This window comes from Pseudophryne corroboree, chromosome 3, assembly GCF_028390025.1.
Source record: "Pseudophryne corroboree isolate aPseCor3 chromosome 3, aPseCor3.hap2, whole genome shotgun sequence".
Taxonomy (NCBI): Eukaryota; Metazoa; Chordata; class Amphibia; order Anura; family Myobatrachidae; genus Pseudophryne; species Pseudophryne corroboree.
Genome location: NC_086446.1, coordinates 204,925,794 through 204,953,313, shown reverse-complemented (window position 1 = coordinate 204,953,313; position 27,520 = coordinate 204,925,794). Strand labels below are relative to the sequence as shown.

At 38.9% G+C, this 27,520-nt stretch overlaps 1 protein-coding gene across 6 annotated transcripts in view; it reads left to right on the top strand.

Moving 5' to 3' along the window:
- The window catches only part of CDH23 (cadherin related 23), a 1,868,204-nt gene extending 1,841,571 nt beyond the window's left edge, over positions 1 to 26,633 (top strand). For 3 of the 6 annotated variants that reach the window (XM_063958781.1, XM_063958782.1, XM_063958780.1), the window contains exons 41-51: positions 684 to 947; positions 4,244 to 4,405; positions 7,113 to 7,369; positions 8,155 to 8,252; positions 11,327 to 11,447; positions 11,662 to 11,741; positions 14,005 to 14,045; positions 14,780 to 14,840; positions 16,215 to 16,344; positions 17,958 to 18,080; positions 24,113 to 26,626. In XM_063958781.1, coding sequence (XP_063814851.1) covers positions 684 to 947; positions 4,244 to 4,405; positions 7,113 to 7,369; positions 8,155 to 8,252; positions 11,327 to 11,447; positions 11,662 to 11,741; positions 14,005 to 14,045; positions 14,780 to 14,840; positions 16,215 to 16,344; positions 17,958 to 18,080; positions 24,113 to 24,436 — 1,661 coding nt within the window. In that variant the 3' untranslated portion in view covers positions 24,437 to 26,626. Of the gene's footprint in view, positions 1 to 683; positions 948 to 4,243; positions 4,406 to 7,112; positions 7,370 to 8,154; positions 8,253 to 11,326; positions 11,448 to 11,661; positions 11,742 to 14,004; positions 14,046 to 14,779; positions 14,841 to 16,214; positions 16,345 to 17,957; positions 18,081 to 24,112 lie in introns of all 6 variants that reach the window. The other 3 variants (XM_063958779.1, XM_063958778.1, XM_063958783.1) reach the window with 3 other exon arrangements.
- The last annotated feature ends 887 nt before the right edge of the window (positions 26,634 to 27,520 follow it).

Below are 27,520 nucleotides of genomic sequence, written 5' to 3'. Positions count from 1 at the left end.
TCAAAAGTAGGCAAGTATGATCTCTGTATTATACAAATGACCAATTTATCTGTTTGTACATCAGAGCCCTTTATTTTACAACATTTGTGCTTTAAGGTAGATCAACCTATACTTAATTACTTATGTGCACATTTGTTTATATACTGTAGGTCTCTCTTCATCACATATAGCTAGTAGTGATTGAATTTACCTAGAAATATTTTTGCTCTATTTTCATGGCCATATGTTATGGTAATTAATGTGTTTATTGCAACATATATTTCTATTTTGTAACAGGGACGCTATTTATTGTTTTTGTGAGCATGTTATGCCTACCTGATAGTTTAAGGATAAATATTAAAATGTAAATTTTAGAATTATCATATTTCTTGACTTTATGTAAGTGTGCACCAACAGAAGTTTTCTTTTTTTTATTGCTTCCAAGTTCCAAGTAATCCCCACAAATTCAACTCTTATGAGCACCACCTACACATTTGTGGAATACTATACATTTATTTTATTAATAGTTGGTCCTTAGTAAACTCTTTCTGTATGTATGTTTTCTGTACTTTTCCTGTGTGAAATCAGCCACCACCCCAATCAGATGTTGCCAAGGCACCGTGCTTTTCTTGCAACTCAGAATCAGGCTAATAGTGTATAGCTAGCCCTGTCAACATAAATCATGTATCTGTTCTTCTCTTTAGTTGGCAATGAGCAAAACAGCTTCCAACTGACCCCATTAGGAAAAATGAATGTTCTGAAGAACTTGGACAGGGAAATGGAACCATATTATTCTCTGATAGTGAAAGCATCCAGCAACAGAAATTGGTCAGCCAAAAAAGCAATGAGGTCTACAGGTATCCAGACCTTTGATCCCAGCATAGACTCCACTTTGCAGGAAGTGAGGATCTATCTTGAAGACATTAATGACCAACCACCCCGATTCACAAAAACGGAGTATACAGCAGGTAAAATCTCAAGCATGTCAAAAATATTTTTTTTATTTCCCACATTTTAGCATTTCTATTGTTTTAGCCTTTTAAAGGCATTCTATAATAATAAAAAGTATGTTTGTGCACTGTAGTCAATGTATGTCTCAATGTATACAGTAGCTGTACTGTGTTTCTCCAAGAGCCTTGCACCACGTCTGTGTCTGTTTGATAAATCATAGTCTGTTTATTAAATTAGTCTGGCTCATATAACATGATATGCAAGCCATACCAGGTAGTAGTAACACAGTGGACACAGGTGTGTAAGGTCCTTCAGCAAGGAAGACCTGGCAACTTTTGTCCTGGAGGGGCTCTCCTATCTCAACAAACTATCATGCATGCAGGAGTGGTTTAACTAATTTTAGTGTAGTTTTATATAGCCAATGAAATATATGTTCATTTATTGTGTGAAAGAGCTAGATTTATTGGTGTGGCATTTGTATATTCTCTCTGAATGTTCGTGGGTTTTCTTTGGACCCTAGTTTTTTAAGTGACAATATAGACTTCAGGTTCCAATGGGATAGGGATATGTCAATGATTGCATTTTCACTGTAAAATGTGGTGGGGCTATATCCATAAACAGTAATAGTAACAGTAAGAGTATTCTATTGACCTTTGTACAATACAGAAGCTTTCTAGTGAACATTATACATTACATAAAGCATTCTAGTGCAATCTGTGCTAGGGTTGCACATCCTTCTGTGGTTCACATTGGAAGATTGTATTTTAACAAAGTTACATTTTACTTTTAAAAATCCATAACTGAATAGTTTTCTACAGAATAGCAATCTCTTTGTGGTTATGCCTTACATTACAGCAATGTTAAAAAGAAGCAGCAATTGTATGCCACCAGAACATTAGCCAGTTCATGAATAAATTACATTAGTTCTTTTTTTATAGCCAAACTACTGACCCCATGCAGGGCCGTCTTTTCATATGGGCTCAATGGGCTCTTGCCCAAGGGCCCCAGGGGAACCGGAGATATCTGACTTCAAAGCAGTGGTCCCCATCCAAGTCTGTTAATTGCTCTTCCCAGCCATATATCTCAGGTTCAGTCTAACTTAGAGTGTTTCTGATGGCATACTGCAAAAGTTGGGGCTCTCCTCTTTCAGTGGACACTGGCAGCTTGTCTCTACTATGCCCAGAACCAGAGATATCAGCCATCAAGCAGGTGGACACTGCTCCAGCACCACACGCCTGGTATGCAGTTTTATATTTTTATTGGTGGATTACTCTGACTCCTGAACTCTGATCCCCAAGTCCCCAGTACCTCCTGAAAGGGGAGCTCTATAGCTTTATTTTTTATCCCATTCAAAGCTACAAAATCAATTTCCAGGAACTTGAGATATATCTGCAGTCAAGCAAGATGCCCTCCCACCATAAAATTATAAATATTAAGCCCATACCACTATCCTACCCTACCCTACGTATTAAACACCCCATAGCACCCTGGAAGTCATGTACCAGGGCCCCTTCATTCAGCACAATGTCCCCTTATACAGTTTAGTGTTCTCCCTCCCACCCCATCTGTGCAGTAAAGGAGTAATTAGCAGAAATTACTGCTCCAGGTCCTACATGCTGAGCGGAAGATAGAACTCCCCTACCGCCCACTGGACATCAAAGCTGTCGCTAATAGCACCCTCCACCCCTACCGCTGGAGGATGGGTAGGGGGCCCAGTGCATTGCTGTGCCCAAGGGCCTACACTACTGTTAAGACGGCCCTGACCCCATGAACATTGCAGTGGAAACTGTGTCTAGTAGCGCTATAAGATCAGTCACAGAGCAGTCTGGCTAGACCAGTATTACATTTAACTTCAAAATTAAATTCCCCAATAGGTTGTAATTTTCAAGCAAGCCCGTTATATTGTCTATTAGTTAATATACAGAGTTAGGCTTGTTTTATTGCTTCGAAATAGTAAAGCACAATGGAATATGCTGATGCTATATAAATAAATGTTAAAAAGAAACAATGATCATTAATACATTTCATTTACTACTGTTAAATTTTAACATCATTTAGTATTACATTATGGTAACTAATGTCATTATATTGGACATCCATAATTTGAAATATAATTTGTTCAGGATATGAGATATTTTTAGATTTGTTCCATGAAAAGTCCATTGGAGTCTGAGATCACCGGAGGTCCGGGATGCCGGACGATCTTGAGCATTTTTTTTTTTAAAGGGGCAGCCACTTACAATGCAAAACCATACCCCTTTAAAAAAAATGTCAGCTTGCACGGCATCCCGCACCTCCGGGTACATTACATCCTGCCATATGTTACTATCCTTTATCACTATGCATATGCATTAGTTAGCAATATACTCTGACAATTTATTAGCGAGGATCAATAATTAAATGTATTATTTTGTAATGCATATTAAATAATCTGACATATGAATTATATCTTCAATGAATAATGTGCATCTGATATTTTTTTTCTCATATATATATATATATATACAGGTATATATATAATTTATTATCATAGTGTGTGGGGTTTTTTTTAGATCATGTTATATTGACTTAAAATTACACTGGAGTTTAACTTTTCCTTTTAATAGATTTTTTTTTACAGTAATATTTTGCAATTATTTTGGTACATAAAATCATTTTTTATTTTTCTGCAAATGATCTAAAAAAGTAGTTCAGAAAAGTAGACTTTGTGAATGTTGATTGCTCTATAGCAGCATTCTCATATTATTATGAAGTCATTTTTACTTTTCGGGTTGGTGTGGCAGTCTGTGTTACTATATTGTTTTTGGTATCCGTTCAGATGGTCGACAATGTTAAGGTCTACCACTATTGGTCGACAGTAACATGGTCGACATGGACAAATGGTTGACACATTAAAATGGTCGACACATGAAAAGGTCAACATGGCTTTTTTTTTTTTTTTAAATAGATTTTTAACTTTTTCATACTTTACCATCCACTTGGACTATGATTGGGAACAGTAACCTGTGCCGAGCGCAGCGGTAGCGGAGCGAGGCACCTTGCCCGCAGCATGGCGAGCAAAGTGAGCCATGCAAGGGGATGCGGTACACTAATTGGGGTTCATGTTATGCAAAAAATGACACCAAAAACGGTGCAAAAATCCATGTCGACCATTTTCATGTGTCGACCATTTGTCCATGTCACTGTCGACCAATAGTGGCCAACCTAATGACTGTCGACCTTAACATTGTCGACCATTCATGCAGGAACCATTGTTTTCATATAAAGCTTTTAATTTTGATTTATTCGTATTCTTTGTATTTTTTATTTTCAGGTGTTGCAACTGATGCCAAAGTGGGCTCCGAACTCATAAAAGTTTTAGCACTTGATGCTGATGTGGGAAACAATAGCCTGGTGTTCTATAATATCCTGGGCATTCACTACATCAAGCTCAACTCAAACTATTCAGAGGAAGTGAAAACTATTTTTGTCATTGGTAAGGGTATTTGTTTTATTTATAGACACTTCTTCACTGAACCATAGCTTATGGCAACAATATTTTTATTAGAAAAGTTTAATAATCAGAGCTTTTAATAGTTTTGCATACCGGATCGTGTTGAATTTTCAGGTTGACAATGCAGAACATATACTGGATGTTTGACCTGAAAGGAGAAAGCTACAAACTACTTCTTATTAATTCATGCATACCTTCCAGATAATGAAGGCACCTAAAATTCCTCACACTACATCTAGTTAGTAATATCTTTAATTGCCCAAGTTATTCTAATAAAAGTAAATGGATAATTTAGTCACTACATGTTTACCTAATATTAGTAAATTAAATTTTTAAAGTTCTTGTGTGAAGTACGATGTGATTATTGCATTATTTCCCTAGGTAATTTGGCCACTATAGCACACTATAGCTCTGGAGGTTTTCTCTTCATCCAAAACAATATGTCCGTTTACTGTCTAGTTTCTTGAAAGGCTCAAGACAAAGTCCTAAATGCCGCCTCAATGCTAATGCACGCAAATGTGAGCCTTTATAAAGAGATAGTTATCAGCCCGTCAAAATGACGGAACAACATAACAGTGTGTGTATGTATGTATGTATATATATATATATATATATATATATATATTGTGACGACGCTGCCTGCCAATTCCACAAATATGCCAATTTGAGAACTGCCACATGCGACGTACGGGGTCACTTTTGACACACGGGATTACTTAAATACTTTCAGCTGCCACCAGCAAAGACTTTTCAACATACAGATGTGTCCACTTACATCTTTGCTTTTTTACAAATTTGGCGCAACATGCAAAACACGGCTAAGCTGTTTTTCATGACTAGCGAGTGTATGAAATTTAAAATTTTTGTTTGTCATAATAGAATATGTATAAAGTAACATATTAAAGAGGCAAATTAAGAAAAATCACAAGGCATGGCTAAATCTCTGAGTCTATGGCATGCAAAACTGTGCCATACATGGCGGGATATAGCAAAGATGTATGTGGACACATCTGTATTACGGACATTACAGGCGTCTTTAGCTTTACCTGTCACACACACACACTGCAATACTTAGAAAAATAGGTAAGCGTGAGCCACACAGGCATTGAGTTCAGAAGAACAACAGAAATCAGAACTAAAATTAGGGTTTTAATTTCAAGAATACTTCAGAGCTTTGGTTACAAAAAGGTTACAAAGATTATTAAGAATATTTTAAAAACACACACAGAATACAGCAATCTCAACAAATGAAAAGGAAACAAAACTTACAGAAACCCTACTCACTTACGCAAGCAAATTTTAGATTTCTGCCGTGGGGGCTTCACAGAATAACTGAGGTCATCTCCAGCATACTAGCTGTCCCCAAGAGATCACAACCTCTATTTTCATGAGTGGGACAGATATAGTCTCCAGGTTCATCAGGCCCCCTCCCTTGGGATTTTTAAACCACTTTCCTGCTGGACAAAACACCTACACCAGGTTTTACATACTTGGTGCTTAGCAACAGCCAAGGGGGGAGGTAAGGGGTGTACTGTATGAATCTCTTTCAAAGGAAGTGAGGTTTATGACATTAGCCAGGAAACGGGATCCCTGGTCTGTTTACAGCCCCTCTGTTGACCCAACACACAAATCGGCCTTATCAGTATTTATAACCTCTGGTCTGGTCCTTGCACATGTCATCTCAAACTTTATGCTCTGCAGATCTCTCCCAGCCTGGCCTATTGGGGTCAAATGCAGGATATTGCCTGTCAGCCATGTTGTCACATCTCGGCTGAAAAGAATACAAAATTATATATATATATATATATACACAGTCACTTGAAAACATTATTGGTGATTATTCCTGCAGATAATCACCACACCTTAGATCACATATAATTTGTGATCCTCCTTCCTGTATTCAAACGTGACATATATATATATATATATATATATATATATATATATTATATAGAGAGAGAGTAGAAAACAGACTTCCTCTTATTCCATCTGTGTGTTGCTGCTCACTGAATTTTCCACTACAAGCACAGGATTTCCATGGAAGAAGTAGCTGCTTTTGTGATGCAGCTATTGTTAAGTATGTCCAGGTCTCTCACTAGATAAGGATTGATATGTTGTGTCTCAGTGGGCAGTTTCTGTTTTTTTCTTTAGTTACAGGTCATTCCCCAAAAGTTACATCAGTTACAATGGAGTTGTAATTTCCATTTTTGTTTTATTAATATTGTAACTGTAAATGAGCAAAACAAAAGTTTAGTTGCAATAATGAGTACTCTGAAAAAAATCAATAATAATAATTTGTATTATTATTATTATTAATATTATTACAAAGTTGTTTTAGTGTCAGGAGACTGTCATGTAGTTTTTGAAGTGAAGGATACCCAATGTCTGTCCAGAGTGCTATTTTTTGACTGAGGATTTAGACTACTCATACATACCTATATTTTAGGTAATGTATGTATCTTATATCATGAGGTTCCCTACAACATGTTTTCCATGATGGTGATAACCTGGATCTTTATTCAGCACACTCATGCCACTTTATAACAGATAGAAATCATTGTTTAAAATGTCTGCTATTGTCCTATCTACCACACTAACAGCAAGATGCCAACACAACACCGCAAGATCATCAATCTACTGTAGTGTACATTTATTGCCTTACATATTTATATCCTTTCTTTTGTGACAGGTAATGTTGATGGTATTATTCGGACTTTTGACCTATTTACTGCATACAATCCTGGCTATTTTGTGGTGGACATCATGGCTTCGGACCTGGCTGGACACAACGATACTGCTGTCGTTGGTATATATATTTTACGGGATGACCAGCGCTTAAAGATTGTAATTAATGAGATCCCGGATAGAGTACGTGAATTTGAGGAGGAATTTATACGCTTGCTATCTAATATCACAGGAGCCATTGTCAACACAGATGATGTACAGGTAATGATGGGTAGTGGGTGCAGACACAACAGACATGTGCCTAGGGTTACAGGAGAAGCACAGAAATGGCTTTATGTTAAGTACTGTACTTTTTCTTTTGTTCTGCATTTCCTGCTTGGGCGTCATATCAACCACTTAAATTTCCCATAGAAGGAGGAGGGAGTGTCCGATAAATGCCTGTATCAATACTATGGGGGTATTCAATTAGCTCAGTTTTTTTCGTCTAGGTGAAAAAAGCGGAGCTTTTTGTTATTTCTAGGGTGAATGGGGATTTGTGCTGTGCAATAGCAGGGCTGTTTTTCACTTAGGTAAAAATGTGACAGGGGCTGAAAACACGTGGATCGGCGAATCCATGTGTTTTCTGTCAAAACGCGGGCCATTTTAGACTATTTTGAAGCATTTTTCGTCAGTTCCTTTTCACTTAAAAAAAAAAAAAAAAGGTGAAAAGACATTGGGGAAAATGCCTTCAAAACTGATGAAAACAGCCTGTAATTGAATACTTAGGGGGGTGAATTTATTAGCTCTGAAACAATTGGAGCTAATTGCATATCCCCCTGTATCTCTTACAGCAAAGAGTATTATAAATTTAAGGGTGTCAAGTAGGTCAATTTATTATTTTACTTAAGTTTATTTATACTAGATTTATACTAAATTTAATTTAATTTATACTAGAAGTATGTGTGGGATTTGGAGGAAAAAATAGTAAATTCTCAAAATTTAGCCTCGGGAGATGTTTAGTTACTTGCTGTAAGCTAACCAATAATGTGTTTTTGTTTCTTCTGAAGTTCCACGTAGACAAAAAAGGCAGAGTGAACTTCGCACAAACTGACATGCTGATTCATGTGGTAAATCGTGACACCAACAGAATACTTGATGTGGAACGGTAAGCTGCTCATACAGATATAAACTATCCTATGGAGCCTGCAGCCACTAGGCATATTTTGAGGTCACTAGTTTACTTAAGGCTATTCAAAGTTTTTCATTAGGACATTTATTATTTCTTTCACATTATAATTGAAGAGTAAAATTACTTGATATTAATGATAACATGAAAAGTCACTAATTTGTAGCTGAGTTCAGTTCATTTCCAACTATACAATAAACAGTTAAGAAAATAAAAAGTAGACAACACATGGAAAAGTGTGTTCAACAATGGATATATTTATTAGTTTCCAAAAAGAATTATCATATATTAAAACATGTCATACTGTAGCATATAAAAGTCATAAATGACTCATAACCAAAGAGCCAATCTATTTAAAAGATCTAATGTATGCCTTGATAAATACGTGCCAATATATCCACCTAGTCCAAATGCTGACAGATTTGAATAGTAGATAAAGAACATAGGGGTGCTGTGCCTTGATGAGAGATAAAGGGGGGGATTCAATTAGCCGAGGTAATTTAATTTGGCTAATTGACTCCCCCATGGCTATACCAGCTGGCACTGACTGGGTATTTGGTTTTCAGCTGCCTGAGGTAGGCAAAAAAGAAATCCGTGATAAACTGACCCATTTCCATGTGGATACAGGAACTTATCCCGGATGATGTGTGTTTTCTCACAAAAAGTTGTCATTTTTAGGAAAAATAATGGCTACAATTAAATTGTCCAAAAAAAAAACATAGGTAAAAAATCATGTTAAATTTAATTTTTTTTTTCTCTTGACATTTTTTGGGGCCTTAGTGGAGAGAGTGAGTACCAACTAATCAGCTTCTATAATTGTTCAAACACAGCCTGTAACCTGGCAGTTAGGAGATAATTGGATGGTACTTTATCTGTCTCGCATACAGTATTATTATATGTGTTGCGAAGAGCGTGCAAATAGTCCAGATATGGTCCAGACTCAAGGTATGGAAACTGTAAGTATAAATCCGGAACTAGTTCTGGATGAATCAGAAAATGAATGTTGGAAGTCCAATCCTGCCAATAAGTGTTGCAAGCATATATAAATTATTTTAATTTCTCATATATGTGCCAATAGGAGTTTCAAAAAAGAAAACAAATAGCTTCCTTTCCTATTCCCACCAATTTATGATATGTTCATAAGTTACAGTAAGTTAGTCATTGTGAATTAGTAAGTACAGTATGAGTAAGTTAGTCATTAAGGGAGGTCAGCATCATTTGTGTCAGATGCCTTTGCTTATCTGATAACATGGAAGGTTTGCATTTATTATTATTGTTTATCTGGAGCCACAAGGGTTCCGCAGCGCCTAACAAAGTACATAAACATATGAGTAAAACAGGAAAACAGTGACTTACAGTACAAGACAAAGTAGAACAAGTACAGGGTATATAAACATTGCTGCATCAGAGGACAGAAAACTGAAATACTCCTCATGGTGGCTGAAACGGAGGGTGAGGTGTAATTGTAGTGAGTATGGAGTAGAAAATAGTCCAAAGGCCCCTCCCCAAACGACACATCGCGAGCGATTGGACCCGGCGGGGTGCCGGCATCGGCAAGTGCATACACACTTGCCGATGCCGGCAGCGAACCATGGTGGGGGTTAGAGGGTGGTGGAAAAGGTAGTGGGCCGGGATGTAGTTATGCGACCATTACCTACCCCCACATCCCGCACCCTCACAATCCCGATGTTCGACATGATGAAGAACGGGGACTATTCCTACTCTGTGTCCATATAGTAGGTATAGATCCCCCACTGAGCCCACAGCATGGCCCCGCCAGCATTCCTCTGCCGGGATGCTGGCATCATTATGCTAACTGGCGGTCTCGCGCAATACACACCCTCTGGGACACCTCCTCAAATTTTTCTGCATGTTCAAAAGATTTAGGGGGCCATGTACTTAAGCAGTGATAAAAGTGGGGAAATGAGCCAGTGAAGAAGTTGCCCATGGCAACCAATCAGCTGCTCTGTATAAGTTTTATAGTATGCAAATTATAAATGTTACGTCAATGCTCTACTTTTATCACTGCTTAGTACATACCCCCCTTAATCCTGTAGAATTGTATCTAGTAATGAGATAGCACATGTATATTTTCTAAACCTGTGAGAGCATTGACTAAGTGGTAAAAAAAAAAATATATAATTGAAAGAAACTTGATAATTAGCTGACATTAGACTTCATTCCGATATGTTCGGTATCGCACAGCTGCAGGGAAGCGGCTGTGCAATATCGTACAACTAAACAGCAAATGCACCAGCTGGCGTCTGTAGGGAAAAGATGACTCCTAAGAGCACCTGTGATCCGAGTGCTGCGTCTTCCAGTATTGGATCACTATCTCGGCCATCACAGCTTTCTCCCAGTCTGTGTAAGCTGAAGCTTATTGGAAATGGACAGCCAGTTCCGGGAAGTCTGCATCTGAAGACACAGCGCTGAGTTTGGCATGACTACAAATGGGAGCAACGCTTCATTTTGTACATCAGTCCCAGTCGCCACAGTTAGCCAGCCATAAGATTTGTATGTAAACCATTGGATTTGCGTACAAGTCTGAATCAGGCCTATTAGCACAGGGAATATGTGCAATTTGAGCCTGATTCAGTGTTTCATGCAACCATGGCAAAACTCCATACACGAGCAGTGAACAGAATTCTGATGCTAGTATTCACCGGTAATCTGAGCATCAAGAATCTATGTGACTGCATGGCTCCCAGCCCTGTGTCCAGTAGAGAAGCTGTTATCACTATTATAGTCACTTCCCTTACTAGGTGCAAGAGAGAGGACTGAAATAGGTTTTCCTGATCACACACAGTAGCTCCCAATTCATAGACGGAGATAAACAGCCTAGATGCATCCGGATCGCTCTGAGATACATTATGATGCGTATGTGTGATGCAGTGCATGTACACTCTGCAAAACAACTGCTAGATGCAGATGCATTCGGTCTAGTATGAGAATTAGAAACAAGCTCTTGGTTGTTCAGCTTGTATGAACTTTGCGCAATACATCTCGGTATACTCTCTATAGTTTGATGCAATCTGTATTTATCTTTCTCCAAGAGTTATACAGATGATCGATGAGAATAAAGAACAATTACGGAATCTCTTTCGCAACTACAATGTTTTGGATGTTCAGCCAGCCACAGCAGCTGGTACTACAGAGGACCTGACTGCTTTACAGGTAGGTGTTCTATTTGAGTCATTCATACCTGTAGTGAGAATAGAGAGGTTACTCTTAGAACATATGTCTGCTATTGAGTTATCAGCACTGCAGTAGGCTATATTGATGCTTCAGTTGTGCCGTTGTTTTCCCCTTTAAAAGTGCTGTAAACTGTATGTAATATTTCCATTACATTTATTAATCACAATGTTGTACACATTTTTTGTATTTGCAGATGGCAATCATTATATTGGCTATACTCCTGTTTCTAGCTGCCATGCTATTTATCTTTATGAACTGGTACTATCGGACTGTGTAAGTAAAGCACCAGCATGCTCCAAGTGTCATGCTGGTGGTGTCCCTGTTTATGTACAGAAAATAAAGTTGCAGTTATAAATCACCTGATACTGTAGATGCAGTACACGGATTCATGGCACAGTATTCTAAATGTAAGGAAATGTTCTGGTGGGGACTAAGAGGTAACTATTCAAATGCACGTGGGCATGACGCTGAAGTTGTTGCCCACACAGATGCTTACGCACGTACATGGGATGCCATACTCAGATGTTACATTTGCCATAGGGCTGGCTGTTGCAGGTTACCTTGGTGTGTCTCAGTCTTTGAACACCAGAGCATGGGCCAGTGGCGTAACTAGAAATTTTTCTCCCCCAAGCCAGGTACACATACACCCCCCCAGTGCCATATATGCCCCCTCAGTGCACATATGCTCCCCCAGTGTGTGCCCCCGCTCCCTCGCTCTCCCCCTCTGTTTTGTGTTGGAAGGACACGGAGGGCACAGCGCGCGCCTCTCCTGTGTCCCTCCTGGGTCTCCGGCGGGTCTGTTAAAGGAAGTGCCAGTTCGTGAGCCAATCGGAGCTCACGAACGGCACTTCCTTTATTAGACCCGCCGGAGACGCAGGAGGAACACAGAAGAGGCGCGCGCTATGCCCTCCGTGTCCCTCCTTACAGCAGGGAGGGTTAGTGAGAACAGATTGACATGCGGACGCGCGTCCGCATGTCAATCTGCGCTAAATCAGTGGTTGCGCCCCCGCAGCCCCTCGCCCCCAAGCCACCGCGAGGGCTGCGGGGGCAGTAGTTACACCACTGGCATGGACTGATACCAGCATCATAAACATAAAGTCACATGCGTGAATACAGCAAAAGATGATAAATTAGTTGCACAGCTTGGCAGCATTAGTAACCTGGGTTTCAGGGTATTTTTATTTCAATGCATGACTTAAATAGTCATCCAGTCAGAGGTGTAGCTAGGTGCCATGGTGCCCGGAGGGCATGTTTCGGCGCCCCCTCCCCTGTACTGAATTGGTGCTGCAGCAGCCGGGGCAGAGAGAGGTGCTGCAGCAGCCGGAGCAGAGTGTGGTGTAGCAGGACAGAAGTATCCTGCTGCACAGCTACAAGCAGACAGTGGAAGATTAAGAGTCTGGGAGAGCTCTGGCATGTGCTGGCTGTCATTGTCTCCTGCTGGCTCCTCTGACCTGCCCTGTTCCCTACCTAGTTTCCAAGTCATACCCCTTTTCCACTAGCTCTAAAAACACGTGTAAATGCGCGGGGGCGCGCATTTACCCGTGTTTTTTCCTAGTGGAAAAGGGTCCCCCTGCAAATTCCCGGATCAAGTGATCCGGGAATCCTACCCGGGTAGCTTGCCGGGTTGAACACGTGTTCAACCCGGTAAGCTGTGTAGTGTAAACGGAAGCCGTGGCGAGGCGACATAGCTCCCGTTCACAGTGAATGGAAGGGCGGCGCTGGGAGATCATGTGATCTCCCAGCGCCGCCCATGCCGCGTCAGCAGCAGCGTCACCAACCCAGCAATATGCATGGGTCGCTACAAGTGGAAAAGGGGTATTAGTGTGCACCCCTCTGCTTCTCCTCCTTCTACTCTGTGGCTGCCTGTACAGCAATCCGTGGTATAGCGGACAGAAGGAGGGGGTGAGCAGGCGGCGGTGTGGCCTCTAACTTTTCCAGCGCTCCACCAGAGCCACCCTCGCTACACCCCTGCATCCAGTTAGTATGTGATCTGATGCTGACATCTATTGAGAAATACAAGTTTCACCTAAATAACTTTCTAAAAATTATTGCACTCAACTGTTTCAAATTCTGCATTGTTCTAATGAACTATAGAAAGATATCCATGGAAACATGCTTGGTGGTTAAATAATGATTGTAACCTGGCTCAGAACTCCCAGGCCACTCCCCCTGTGGATTTGACAATACCTCTACAGTTGCTCAGGATCAATATCCTGGAAGTCGGCTACTGAGCATCAGCCCATCCGCAGTGATTAGTAATCAACCATGTTCATCTGTTTTACTGTACAGTTACAGGCAACCAAATTGGACCTGAATAATTATCATAATGACTAGATTATTTAGTTTCTTAACTATTTATTTATGGTGGATAGCCAGGGCGCGTAACTACTTCCCCATTTTAAATAAACAATATTTGCAGGAAATGGATCTATAAAGTCAGCAAATGTATATAATTTTTTTTGTTTCTTTTTTTCCTGAGAAAATGCTACCTGTGCAGTAACAGTAATATGATTATCTCTGTGATTACATTATACAGACACAAGAGGAAACTGAAAGCGATAGTAGCCGGATCCACTGGTGAGTTTTGCTTTTGTTATTGGCATGCATCAATGTAAGTGAAGATGGTGTAGCCCTTTCATTTTCATTTAAATGTGTGACTAACATGTAATAGGTCATTTCTACAATAAAACTACAATAATGCAGGGATGTTGTATGTTATGCTGACCGTCCGCATGCGGTAACACAATATACACAATTGGTGAGCAGAAGGCTAACGTGGTCCTGCCCAATAGCTGTGATTTTAGCCACTGGAATCTATGGGTGAAAGGTTATATAACCCGTGAGAAGCAGGCATTGGCCAGATCCCAGGGAGTCTGTTTTTTTTTTTTTTTTTTTGAACGTGGCATTAATTAAAGACAAAATCAGGTCGGTGATGCATCTAAACTAAAGGACAGCTGAGTGGTCAGAGGAAATCTGTGAAAATGCACTACTTCATATTGGAGAAATACTAATTGATGCACCAGTCAATGGCAATGCTGTATCTTTGAATCTACACTAGCTATGTACCATATACATTATTGTCAGCAGACCTATGAAAGAGAGCTGGCATCTCCCATTACTGCTGCTGCTACTGACCTGTGATGAGCAGAGTGTATATACACACACAATGATATGGGAGGCTTGCAATGTGTATTTGTGAAGACGTTTTTAACTTCAGCTAAAACAGTGTTTTGATGTTCATTAAATGCAGTGAATCACTACCCATTTTGAGAACCTTATTATTGATATCAAATGTTTTTGTTTTATTCAAGGAAACAGAGGTTTCATGGATATTCTCGACATGCCCAATACAAATAAGTACTCATTTGAAGGGTGAGTTCAAATATATTTTATACGCTTCTGGGTAAAATAAAATAGTTAATGAGATTTCCCTATCTGAAGGGAAAGACAGTTGGGGGGTCTTTTCAAGCCTGATGTCAACTAAGGTTATAACTTTTTATAGCAGAGTTACCTTTTTTCTTCTGGAGTAGTGTAATTATTAAAATAGGGGGACACTTCCTGGACTTCCAAGAAAGTAGGCAGATCTCCCATTAGCACTTTTTCTCCTGGGTACACACATGGCAGGCCAACCAGTCCAATGATTTGGTAAGTGTTCTGCACAAACGATATGTGCATACACACTTACAAATCCAGCACCCGACATGCCTGGCCACAGCATAGTGACATCATTTTCATTGGCTTCTGCAACTTCAATCAGCCAATCAGAAGTGGTTATATAGTGTTGCTAACAGTCCTCATCTTTATTGCATATTGTTGCACCAAAGCTATAGCATATACAAGAAATGCATCCATACCCTTATTGTCTGTGCTTGATTGTAACTATTGTGCCTCCTCTCTTGCGGCCTTTCAGTTATCATAGGGTTAAATGCTCTATTTGTTTAAGTTTGAATGATCCCAAATAGCTTTTATGTTGCTAAGAGGTCTATTTATCAAGCACATTTCTATGTAAACTATGCGAAAACTATCAGGATATTTTACAGTAGCGTAATACAAAATATTAATTAGCGCTGCAGGCCACAGTCTCCATTATTCTTAAGGGGACTGTTGCCTGGCCTCTATCTGGCCTTATATTCAAATGGTCTTAGTTATTTATCAACAATTGATAAATAAGTCCCTTACACTGAACAAACCAATGCTTACAAACTTGATACTAATTTAGGACCCTATACAGTCTTCTGAGCCAACGCCAGTGCTAGGTCTTTAGGCACCCTACCTTCTTCCCTGCCCAATTATTTTAGATCATAGAAAAATAAACTTGAGAAAAATACTCAGATTGCATCTTTTCAGAGGAAAGGAAGGAGAGAGCAGGTGGACAGGTGTCCATGCTGGATGTTGGCTTGTATTGTATCACAGAAGACTTTAGTGTACACATACACTCATATAAATGTACACACACAAAAATATAATGTAAAGGCTAAAAACTAAATAGATAAAACTTATAGTATCAGTGATGGATTTTGGTTTGTCCATTGCCTCTGCCTCATATATATGTTCCCATGTAAGAGAAGGATGTCTCTGAGAAATATCCTTCTTTTTTCTTTTTTGTAAGGTGGACTGCAAATTTGTCCTTGCAATTTTTTAAAATTCTATGTTTACTTGTAACAGACTTGTGCGTACCAATGAGATATTGCCATGTGTACTACTGGACTAGTTGCATATGTTAGATTATGGCTTGTTTTTTAATAGGGCGAACCCTGTGTGGCTGGATCCTTTCTGTAGGAATTTGGAGTTGGCAGCACAAGCAGAGCATGAAGATGATTTACCTGAGAACTTGAGTGACATCACAGATCTTTGGAACAGCCCAGCAAGAACACATGTAATTACTTTATTCCTAAGGGGCAGATGTACTAAGCATTGAAAAGTGATAAAGAGAAGAGTGATTAAAGTACCAGCCAATCAGCTCCTAACTGCCATGTTACAGGCTGTGTTTGAAAAATGACAGGAGCTGCTTGGGTCGTAATTTATCATTCTCCACTTTATCACTTTTCAACGCTTAGTACATCTGGCCCTAAGTGTCATTAGTGCTATGGTTAATTTTGGCTAGTACTATAGCTATTTTAGTATTTAGGGCGCATTTGAAAACCTATAATCCCTACTCTTACTTTCCCATTCATACTTCACCAATTTCTATATAAAACGTGCCAATCAAGCACCATGTTAAAAAATAAAATATAAAAAAATTGGCATATAAAGGTATGCTTTGTTAATAGATATGTGTGATATTGGGTGACAGAGATTGGTGCGGGACCTGCATTATAGTAAACTGTATGGAACACCAGACTTCTTAAAACATACATCCCATAGAAAATGCCAGTAAGTCTAGTTACCAATGCAATATTGTTTCGATATCTATGTATATAATATTTAATGTGAATATTTCTTGTCCTCCAGTGGACATCTTATTCCACCTATCATGATGGACACTCCATGAACTTCATCCAACTACAGCAGGCCCTTCCCACTTTCCAACCAAAGCCTCCTTTCCTTAGGTCTTACCTTGCTTACTGCGCCCTTCCCTGGCTACATGTGTACACAACTACACTTAATGCGTGTGATGTGATTTTCTTCTTAGCCTCTTACTACCTTGTCCTGTTTCTATAACATTACACTCTCTCTATGAAGCAGCTACAGCCACCACACATAGGTGGAGATTTAACAAATCTTGGAGTGAGGTAAAGTGCCGGCCAATCAGCTTCTAACTGCCATTTTTCTAGCAGTCTAAAATGACAGAAGCTAAATGGTTGGTACTTTATCTCTCTCCGAGATTGATACATGCCCCCCATATTTTCTAGTGATCCAAATCTCAACCCTAGCAATTGAAATAATCTGGCCACCTGGAAAAGTGCTCCTTTATCAACAATGAAGAAAATCTCACTCCATCCCTGCTTCCAATACAAATTAATTGTTTTTAATTTTGCTAAAATCTATGTGAAGTAACAAATATTCAGCAAGCTATTGTTTCTTTGATAGAATTTGCATCCCCACCTCACCCTCCTTACCTGCTCTAGTAACCACTTCTCACTCACACCTGCAACATTTCACCCATCGCCCATGCTGCTGCCTACTAATTGAGCGCTAAACCTTGCCTGACCAGACTTGTCTATTCTTCAATCTTTCAAATGCTCTCTTAAAACCTACTTCAATATCACTCATCTTACCATCACCACACCACTACTTTCTCTGGGTTAACCACCAACTACTACTGTATGTCTCTCCGAATTCAGATTAATCATATTGTCTCAGCATTTTAATCTTCCTTCAGACTTTAAGCTCTCACAATTTGACCCATCTGCACCTATTTTGTCAACCCCTTGAATACTTTTACATTTTTGTATGATATGTTTTTCGTATAAATTGTTATACTATCTAGTGTTGCAGAGATTTTTTGTAATAATTGTTTTTCTTTTCTTAAATGTTATGTTCTTTTAGGGTACCTTTGGCCGTGAGCCAACAGCCACTAAGCCAGAAGATGACTGCTACCTTCGTGCGGCAATTCAAGAATATGATAACATTGCAAAATTGGGACAGATCATGCGAGAAGGACCTATTAAGGTGAGGAAACAAATATAAAAAAAAAATATTTTCAGAAGTAAGAAAGACGAGCATAACTAATCCACAATTCTGAAAGGAAGACATTTCGGGACCTAACAGCACTGCTTCACAATTTTTTTTATTCGTATTGTTTCACATTCTTTTTTACTTGCTAGAAAATGATGACTCTAAACTAAAAATGTAAAACAGTGCCATAACAGGCACTTGCCATGGGCCAGGCCTGTTGTCCCTGCCCCACATCAAATTATGTCATAAGAGCTAGGAGCAGGAAACTGAATGCTAGGCTCATTAAACATGGTCCAGGCAGGTTTAGTATGATTTACCGGCGGCCAGGATGCCAGCAGGGTGGCGAGCGCAAAGAGTTCCCTTGTGGGCTCGCTGCGCTCACCACAGGTTCTATTCCCACTCTATGGGTGTCGTAGACACCCACGAGTGGGAATAGCCACTGTGCGCCTGGATTCCAGATGTTGGCATTGTCGGCTGTCGGGATTCCAGCGTCTGTATCCTGACCGCTGGGATCCTGACAGCCGGCAAATTAACTGCATCCCCTCCAGGCAGCAGGGTGCTAGACAGGACAGAGAGCATAGCACATTATCTTACTGTAACAGCAAATACAATGCCCCTGGGAGCATCTGCAGTCTCTATAGAACATTTCTGTACAGAATTGCTGGCCTTCCCTTGTTCCAAGATAGTAGAAGATAGAAAAAGCAATACAGTCCTATGCAATGACTGCTGTTTCTCAAGACAGAGTTTGTGAAGAACATCTTTTTAGATCTGTAATACGGTGGGCTTAACATACAATAGGGCAGATGTATTAAGCCTGGAGACGGCATAAGGGAGTGATAAAGCAGTGACAAGTGCAAGGTGATAAACGCATCAGCCAATCAGCTCCTAACTGTTAATTTACATATTGGAGCTGATTGGCTGGTGCCTTTATCACCTTGCACTTATGTACTGCAATATGTTCCTTATTCCCGGTTGCAAAATATCTTTTTGTGGTTATCTTATAGTTGATGCCACTTTTTTGTAGACATGTCATTTCAATGACTGAAGCTGAGTTTGGTCCACAAAATAGTTCTAAAATATTGTACTTAAAAGCATATTTATGACTATGAATTGAGTTGGAGACCTCTCAAGATACTGTACATTAAGTTCTGTGTCAGTAGCATAATCTCTAGGTTAAGCCAATGTACAAAGGAGGTTCCGGACAGGATCTGTATTCCTTATATTGATAGTCTCGGAGAATATTGGTAGGCCAACAATATATGTATAATGTACCGCTTTCGGGAAATTAATTATATTTCCTGTTGGCGGTGCACCCAAAGTCAACTAGAACATTTGAAAAGGCAAAAGACTCTTTGTTGGGGCACTCTTACTAACATTAAAACTTAACTTTTAATGTGATATATTAAAAAAAACATAGATAGCAGTGCCCTTACTCCAGTAAAAGTCTTCTAAATGTAGGTTAACAAAAATAACTTATTAACAAAAAGTCACTAATCTATTGGAGTCCATCCTATCTTTCATGTCAATAAGCAGGGAACTGTTCTATCAACTAGAGGTTGATGCTAGTTGGGGGATACTGCTCTTACAGACTGGAAATGTTGCAAACAGAGTAGGGTTTAAAAAGAATATACCGTTCAAGTAGATACGCTGAAAATATTACAGGGTAATAAAGACACAAGTTTTTTGCTATAAATGGTATATCTCTAATTGTTACTGCTCATAACCCTTACATTTTTGCCCATAATAGTTCAGCATATATTGCTTATCATAACTGGTTGCTAGGGGCAACAGGAAAGAGGGTACCCACTTGTTAGTGAATACTTCATACTCAAGGTAAATATCGGTAAACAGGCTAGCATATATTTAACCATGAGGTTGCAGTGACATTACTGGTCAGGTAGCCATAGGCAAATATTTAGTACCATATGTAGCCAATCTACATTGAATCATGTTGCTAACACATTCATATATGTGTTCATTTTTTCACATAGAATGCAGCGGTTGTCAAGTACAACTATTGGTAACTCAGCAGACCTAAGAGGATGTCTAAATGCAATAGTACTTTTTAATCTGCACATGCAAATTTGCCTGTTGTTAGGAAGGTGATTTCACACCCTTATATAACTGTAGATTAGTGACTTTTTGTTAACCTACATATAGAAGACTTTTCTCTGCATAAGGATATTCCTATCTGTTTTTTAGTATATCACATTAAAAGTTACATTTTAATTTGTTAGTAAGAGTGCCCCAACAAAGAGTCTTTCTTCCCTTTTCTAATGTTCTAGTTACACCAAAATCTATAAACCACATCCAACCAGTTCACAAGCAAGAAAAAGTTATTTAATATTTGTTTTTATAATGATAAACACATTTATTCAAATAAAAAACCCTCTATATTACAGCAGGTATAATATTCCTTTACCTGTACAAATTAAACTAGCAAAAATTAGTTCTAAAATATGGCAAGAAAATCATATCTTATATACTGTAAGCGTAATCGATAAAGAAAGCACCTACCAGATTCAGAGTTCAAACTGCAATTAACCAATCAGAATTGGCTGGCTACTGCTGCAACTGTCCTTATTGTCACCAGCAAGTGATAGAGCTAATGACAGCATATCTGCACCTCTGTGCAAGCCCTTACTGCATGCAGTCTGTGTTTGCGCTCCTGATCTCTCCCCATTTTCGTCAAGCATAAGGAGGTGCAAGTGACAGGTGCCAATCTGCATACGGACAGAGACGTACACTTTTTAGTGAGCAGGAGCAACCATGTGTAAACCGCACAACACCAAACGTAACCATTGGAGGGTGCCTGGCCAATGTATTCAATATAGTTACATCCACACCATGAGGCTCCAGCAGGGGCTATGCTGCAGACGAGACCAGCACTCCAGGACAACAGATACTAGGAATTGTGCAAAATCAGCATGCAAAAAAACGAAATACTTAGCATGGTTTAAATATCCGCACAAACAAAGTCCATGCTGGGGATATGCATCCAACCCAGCCGCGGCTCCCAACAGCCGTTTCGGCTCCTGCCGTCGTCCTCCCCTGTATATATATATATATATTTAACTTTGCCTTAAAATCTTTTTTGTGATTCTAAGTGTAGTGGTAATATTGTATAATATGTGCAATGCTAACCATCATCCTCACACAGGGATCCCTGCTGAAAGTGGTGCTGGATGACTATATGAGACTGAAAAAATTGTTAGCACAAAGAATGGTTCATAAGGCCACTACCAGCACTGGGGACCAGTCCTCAGTCACAGAGGTAGAATGTCTTGCAGTGGTGGTTTGCAGGCAGTAAGGCCTGGTTTGTGGGAAATGGGATTGCATGGTGTGTTTTCTGTTTAATACTTTATATAGCAACGGCAATATTACATTAACCACAGAATGTTGTCCCAATTATTGCTCCAGCCAAACAGTGAATATTTACAGTACTTTAATGTTTACTGGGGGAAAACATAGAATTAACATTTTCTTTGTTTAATACTTCTACCATTTAATAATCTTGCATTATTTATCAGCACTTGACTTGCCTGTATATTAACAATGAAAACATTTAGCAAATACTAGTATATTGCACAAGTTTCCCCCCCCCACTTTAGAGGAACTGTCCTGAGAAAAATGTTGATTTCACTTTGTATTGCATCTTAAGCCATTTTCTAACAGTAGCCATTTAAATGTACTATTTTCTCCACCATGTATTCATGATTCCAGACATAAAAGGGAAAGTTTTCACATTGTTTAGTGATTGACAAACCTATATTTTAATTATCCCATGCTCATATGCTGGGCTGTTTCTAGCCAATTTGGCTCCCAGTGCGAGATTTAAAAATGCGCTCCATTGCCATAAAAAACAAAAATGCGCCCCCCAAAGATATAAAAAATAAAAATATGTTGCGCACGCTCCCAGAAAGGGGACGTTGTCTTCATAAAAATTGCCGTGGACTCACCTGAAAAGACTACCTTACACCCTAGTTTTTGACCCTGCATGCTGCAGCAACAGATCACGGCCACCACAGGGAATTAAAATAAATTCCACTATATTAACCCCACATAGTAATGCTCCCTGCACCATATTATGACACACACCGCATACATTATGCCCTACAGTAAAGCTTCTAATTACTTGTAAATTATCTGCTCGTTGCCAAGGGTTTCATGCACTGGGATCCATGCTGGTTGCCAGGGGTTGCATGCTCTGGGATCCATGCTGGTTGCCAGAGGTTTTATGCTCTGGGATCCATGCTGGTTGCCAGGGGTTTCATGCTCTGGGATCCATGCTGGTTGCCAGGGGTTTCATGCTCTAGGACGGGTGTCATGATCATTGCCAGGGCTGTGTAATTCCAATTAGTAATGTTGTTCCACAATGCTTAGCAGCTCTACAGCATTTGCTCACACAGGATGCAGACAAAATGCCGGCTGCCGGGATCCCAGAGTTCAGGAGACTGACAACAGAATCCCAACTGCTGGCATTTTACAGACGACCGGCATACGGACTCCGGCCTGTAATTTCCACTCGGTTGGTGGGTCCACGTTACCAGAAAAGTGGGAATAGAACCAGTGGTGAGCAAAGCCAGACTCGGTGCCAGGATTCCGGCACATGGGATGCCGCTCTCAGTATACTGACAGCCGGCATCCTGTCTCCCAGTATATCATGCCAGATCCGCTCACACAACATAAATGTCTTTTATTTCTCATTATTGAAGAATGTTTAACAAACAAAGGTATAAATTTGATGTTAACATTTTTATTTTATTTATACACCTAGAAAATGTATGTATAGGAGCGGATCTACATTTGCTTTGTGATGTCAATCTTCTTTGTTGCTGCATTTTCTAGTTCTATTAGAGATGTGCGCAAACCCCCCGTGTGTTTTTTTGGTTCATCGTGTTTTGGCAAAACCACCCACAAGTGTTTGGGATTTCTTAAAAATTGACGGCACCCCTAGGATAAAAGTTTTGAATTGATAAATTTAGAATAAAATCAATAATTGTGCCTACCTGTCATCCTTAGGGTCAGTTATGTGGGGGTGTACAGTTGTGCTACTGATTGTCCACATGTGTTATGATTGCCAGCCACTAGCACTGGTATTTACAGTCATTCCATTGTGAAATGGAAATGTTTCAGGGTTTGTGTGTCTACAAATAGAGTTTTATTATGGTCCTAATTAAAACTGCTTTATCTGAGGATCAATTGGTTGCTGTAATTTATTGTGGCTAATTGAATTTCCCCCATATTTGCCAATAAAAGTCATATGCAATAAAATAATTTAATCTGAGAATATAGACAATTTAGATAGAAACAATGGTTGCATTTTAAATAATGTGGTGAATGAGATATAAATCCGCTTAAATAGAACATTTACTGTACTACAAATTGCAATTTTCTTACACAAATCATTAAAACATACAGTACACACTACTGAACTACAGAATGAGACAGCATTCAGCAAGTTTTACTCACTATTTCTGTTTTTTATGTTTTTATTTTTTAAGTACAGTACTTCACTAATCATCCTAATCTTAAACCTGAATCAGGACAACTCTTTGACACTAAATTGTGGTAATATTAATTATCCATTAAACATTAACTTGAAAAAAAGAGAATTGTGTAACATTTTTAATAATACTGTAATTAATCTTAATTTTTTTTTTTAACTGCCACAGATAATCAAAGGTTACTTTTTATGATGTTAACCACTGTTTTCTAAAGCAGTGGCAATCTGAGTGTTTGTGTGCCATTGTTCTGAGACATTGTAGCATTGTTGTGTGCCATTGTCAGTGTGGTTTTGTTATGAGACCTCAAACCTATACTTGCATGTGTGATAAACCAAAAACAAATTATAAGGTTCAAATTGGTTACGTACTCCAAACGTTTGCAATGTTGTTCTGGCTTTTATTTCACCATTTCACTTGAAACAATATGATACAGTATAGGAAGGTGACAAGGGCAGCAGTATGAACTATTAATAGAAAAAGAACTATGAATGCTAATTGTTATATTATTTTATATTACAGTTGATCCAAAATGATGTGGATGAAGATGAGGATCAAAGTCCAAGACATGGTTCTCTACGTTTCAAACATAAGCAGCCAGTAGAATTAAAGGGACCAGATGGAATTCACATTGTTCATGGCAGCACAGGAACTCTTTTGACTTCTGACATGAATAGCTTGCCAGAGGATGACCAAAAGGGTCTGGGACGATCCTTGGAGACACTTAACACAGACAACTGTGTATTCAGTGAGAGAAATGCACGCACAGAATCTGCCAAGTCCACACCAATGCACAAGCTGAGAGATACTATAATGGAGAGCCCTCTGGAAATAACAGAATTATGACTAGAGGTGGCCTCATTGGTCTAGCAGTTAAGAAATGTGTACTGAGCCAACAAATCAGCATCACAGCACAACTTCAAGAGGGGGTAACTTGTGCTAGCACAATATAGGCTTCGAGAACACTATAAGCACAGTTAAATCATCTATTACAAAGTGGACTTGTAGATTATGCAACAGATTACCACCTAAAAGCTGTGATCTTGTGTACTTAATTCCCAGTATGAATGGAAAGTTTTCCACTGTTGACATGTGCCATTTCATGGTATTTTAAGTGGTACTACAAATTGATGTAAGAAAACAAATTTGGCTGGAAAGAGTGGGCAATAATGCTGAAAATGGCTTGGTACAAAGGATTCTTTTCTGCTGGCAGTGCAATACTTTTCTAGTGTTGAAAGGAGTATTCTTTTAAAAACAAAAACACTGGACAAAAACACTGCCTAAAGGCCTCTGAGGTCATAACTTTGTATTTTGGGTGAGTGTGTTTTAGTTGTGCTGGCTTACCAAAACTACATGTATCACACAGCACAACCAGCAAGACTTTTGAAACCATTTAAGTGTGTACTTTTATTCATTTTTAAATGTATGTGATTTTTGTGTTTTTTATGTTTGTTTTGTATGTTTGAAGATGAAAAAAATCAATTGCTTTAAAATGCCTTGCGTCTCATCTTTAATCCGACATTCCAGATGTTATTAAATTGTTTAATGAAGAACCCAGAACATTTCATTGACTGCATCAAATTAATTAAGTGTACTTTGTAGAATAAGTGTTATTTATATATATTTTTGTGGGGAGGGGGTTAATTGGCTGCTCAACCCAACTAGTAAGTAACTTATATATTAAATTATTTTTTGCAACTGGTCTATTAAACAACGGTATCTTGAAAATGGTGATGTTTTCAATTTTTAAGTAAAAGATTTCTGCTATTAATCTGCAGAAAATTATTAAAAACTGAAAACAATATACACAGCAGGCCAGTGTAATAAAATGTATTTGTGGTATATGGAGTTGAACAAAGAAAGGAAGTGACACTGTCATTTAAAGTTATGATATAAATAAAGTTTTTCTTTGGTTTCATAGGATTGTTTATGTTCCTTAAAACGTACAAGAAAAACATGAGGACATTATTAAAGACTAGTGTAACATGGTTTTTTTTTTTTCAATTTTCCGAATAATTTTAAATGTGTTGATAGCAAAGTTAACATATATTTGTAACATTATTTTGTCTATGCAGTACTTGACTTGTGGTTTTATGGTGGGTCCAGCGAGAAGACCCTCTTACCCGGACACAGCCAGTGGGAGTGTGCAGCGCCGGTGTGGGGGGTGATGGAGCTGCAGCGTTGAAGTAACCTTGACTTACAGTGCTGCTAGCTTTGAGAAAAAAATTCAGTTGAAGCAAAAAAAAAAAAAAAAAAAAGCTTCCTGGGCTGCAGAAGCCCACTGGTCAGTCCACCTGCTATTGCTGCAGGCACCAACTTAAAACTGAGCTACCAATGCCTGTAGGCGGGGTTATAGAGGAGTGAAGCTATGCATCCTGGAACAGCTAAAGCAGAGGTTCTCAAACTCGGTCCTCAGGACCCCACACAGTGCATGTTTTGCAGGTAACCCACCAGGTGCACAGGTGTATTAATTACTCACTGACACATTTTTAAAGGTCCACATGTGGAGCACATTATTTCAATTGTGATTCTGTGAGGATACCTGCAAAACATGCACTGTGTGGGGTCCTGAGGACTGAGTTTGAGAACCTGTGAGCTAAAGCTTTAACTGGTGCTCGGATGCCTCATTCACCATGTGTCCCTGTAGAAATCCTACATACCCTGCTGCATATATAAATTAGAAAGTCCAACTGCTAACATACACCAAAGTATGCATTGAAAATTGCCATAGATATTGATTATTTTATAGCACTTTACAGTGACATCCTGTTTGTTGTATAATTCTGTGACCAAAAAGTGAATGAATTAATGTCACATATAAGTGTTAAAAACATTACTTTTTTTTAACAATGAGTGGTGACAGTTAAGTGTTGCCAAAATATGACTGATGGGTGTTATCAGGATAATGGTCAAATAGGATTAACAATAAAAAGCCACTCTATATATAGGATATTTGGTTATGGCTTGTGATTTTGTATACTTCTAATCATCATACAGTTGTCATAGAGATATTTCATAATTATATTACCAGGTTATAGAGGTTTGAACAACATTGATTTAAATAATTTTAGGAAGACTTATAAAATACATTTTTGGAGGGTATTCTGTGATGTGACATTGTATAAAAGAGAAAGTCTTAAAGTCAAAAGAGAAAAAGAAAGGTCTGCATAAGGTGCATATTATACAGACCTTTCCATTTATCATTTGAGGTTTTATTCTGTTCTGACCCATACATACCACAACATAATTTAGAAATAGCTACACCACAAAAAGGGGGATTATATTTAGTAAAAATAATAAAATAAATCAAACTAGAATAAAGTCATTTACCTATACCCAAAGATCTACACTACTTAAATAGTTGCAGGCATCCCCCGGCCTCTTGTCTGACCAATACAATAGCTGCAAGCCTTGATGAGGAGAAAATGCTGGTAAAGCCTCTAAATTAAAAATAGTCAATGAATAATTTGCAACACAGAAGTGCAGGTTTCCGTGCTGCTAACCTATTACCTGTCTTGCACAATTATTCTACATTATAACTGTCATCCTCCCACACACCGTTCCTTTCACAGCACCCCTACAAATGGCTAACTGTAGAGGGCCTCTTCTTTCCTCTTGTGTGAGTTGCAGTTGTATTCTTGAAGAGAGCCAGAAGACATGAACTGTTTGAGATCCTGAAGACCCAATTTGAGAACCTGTCTTATTTTATGATCAAAAGGTGGTCAAATCATTGTTAAGTAACGTTAGCAGAAAGACCTACAAAAGTAACAAACTGCAAGACCTCAATAGATACAAACAATTTATTGTCAATGGAAAAATTGCACAAGTTGGATCAAAAATGTTGTTTTCCATACAACTCTTTGACGATACATACATAACGGAAAGTGTATATAAGCAAGCTAAACACAGTTCGGGTACTGAATTTGCATG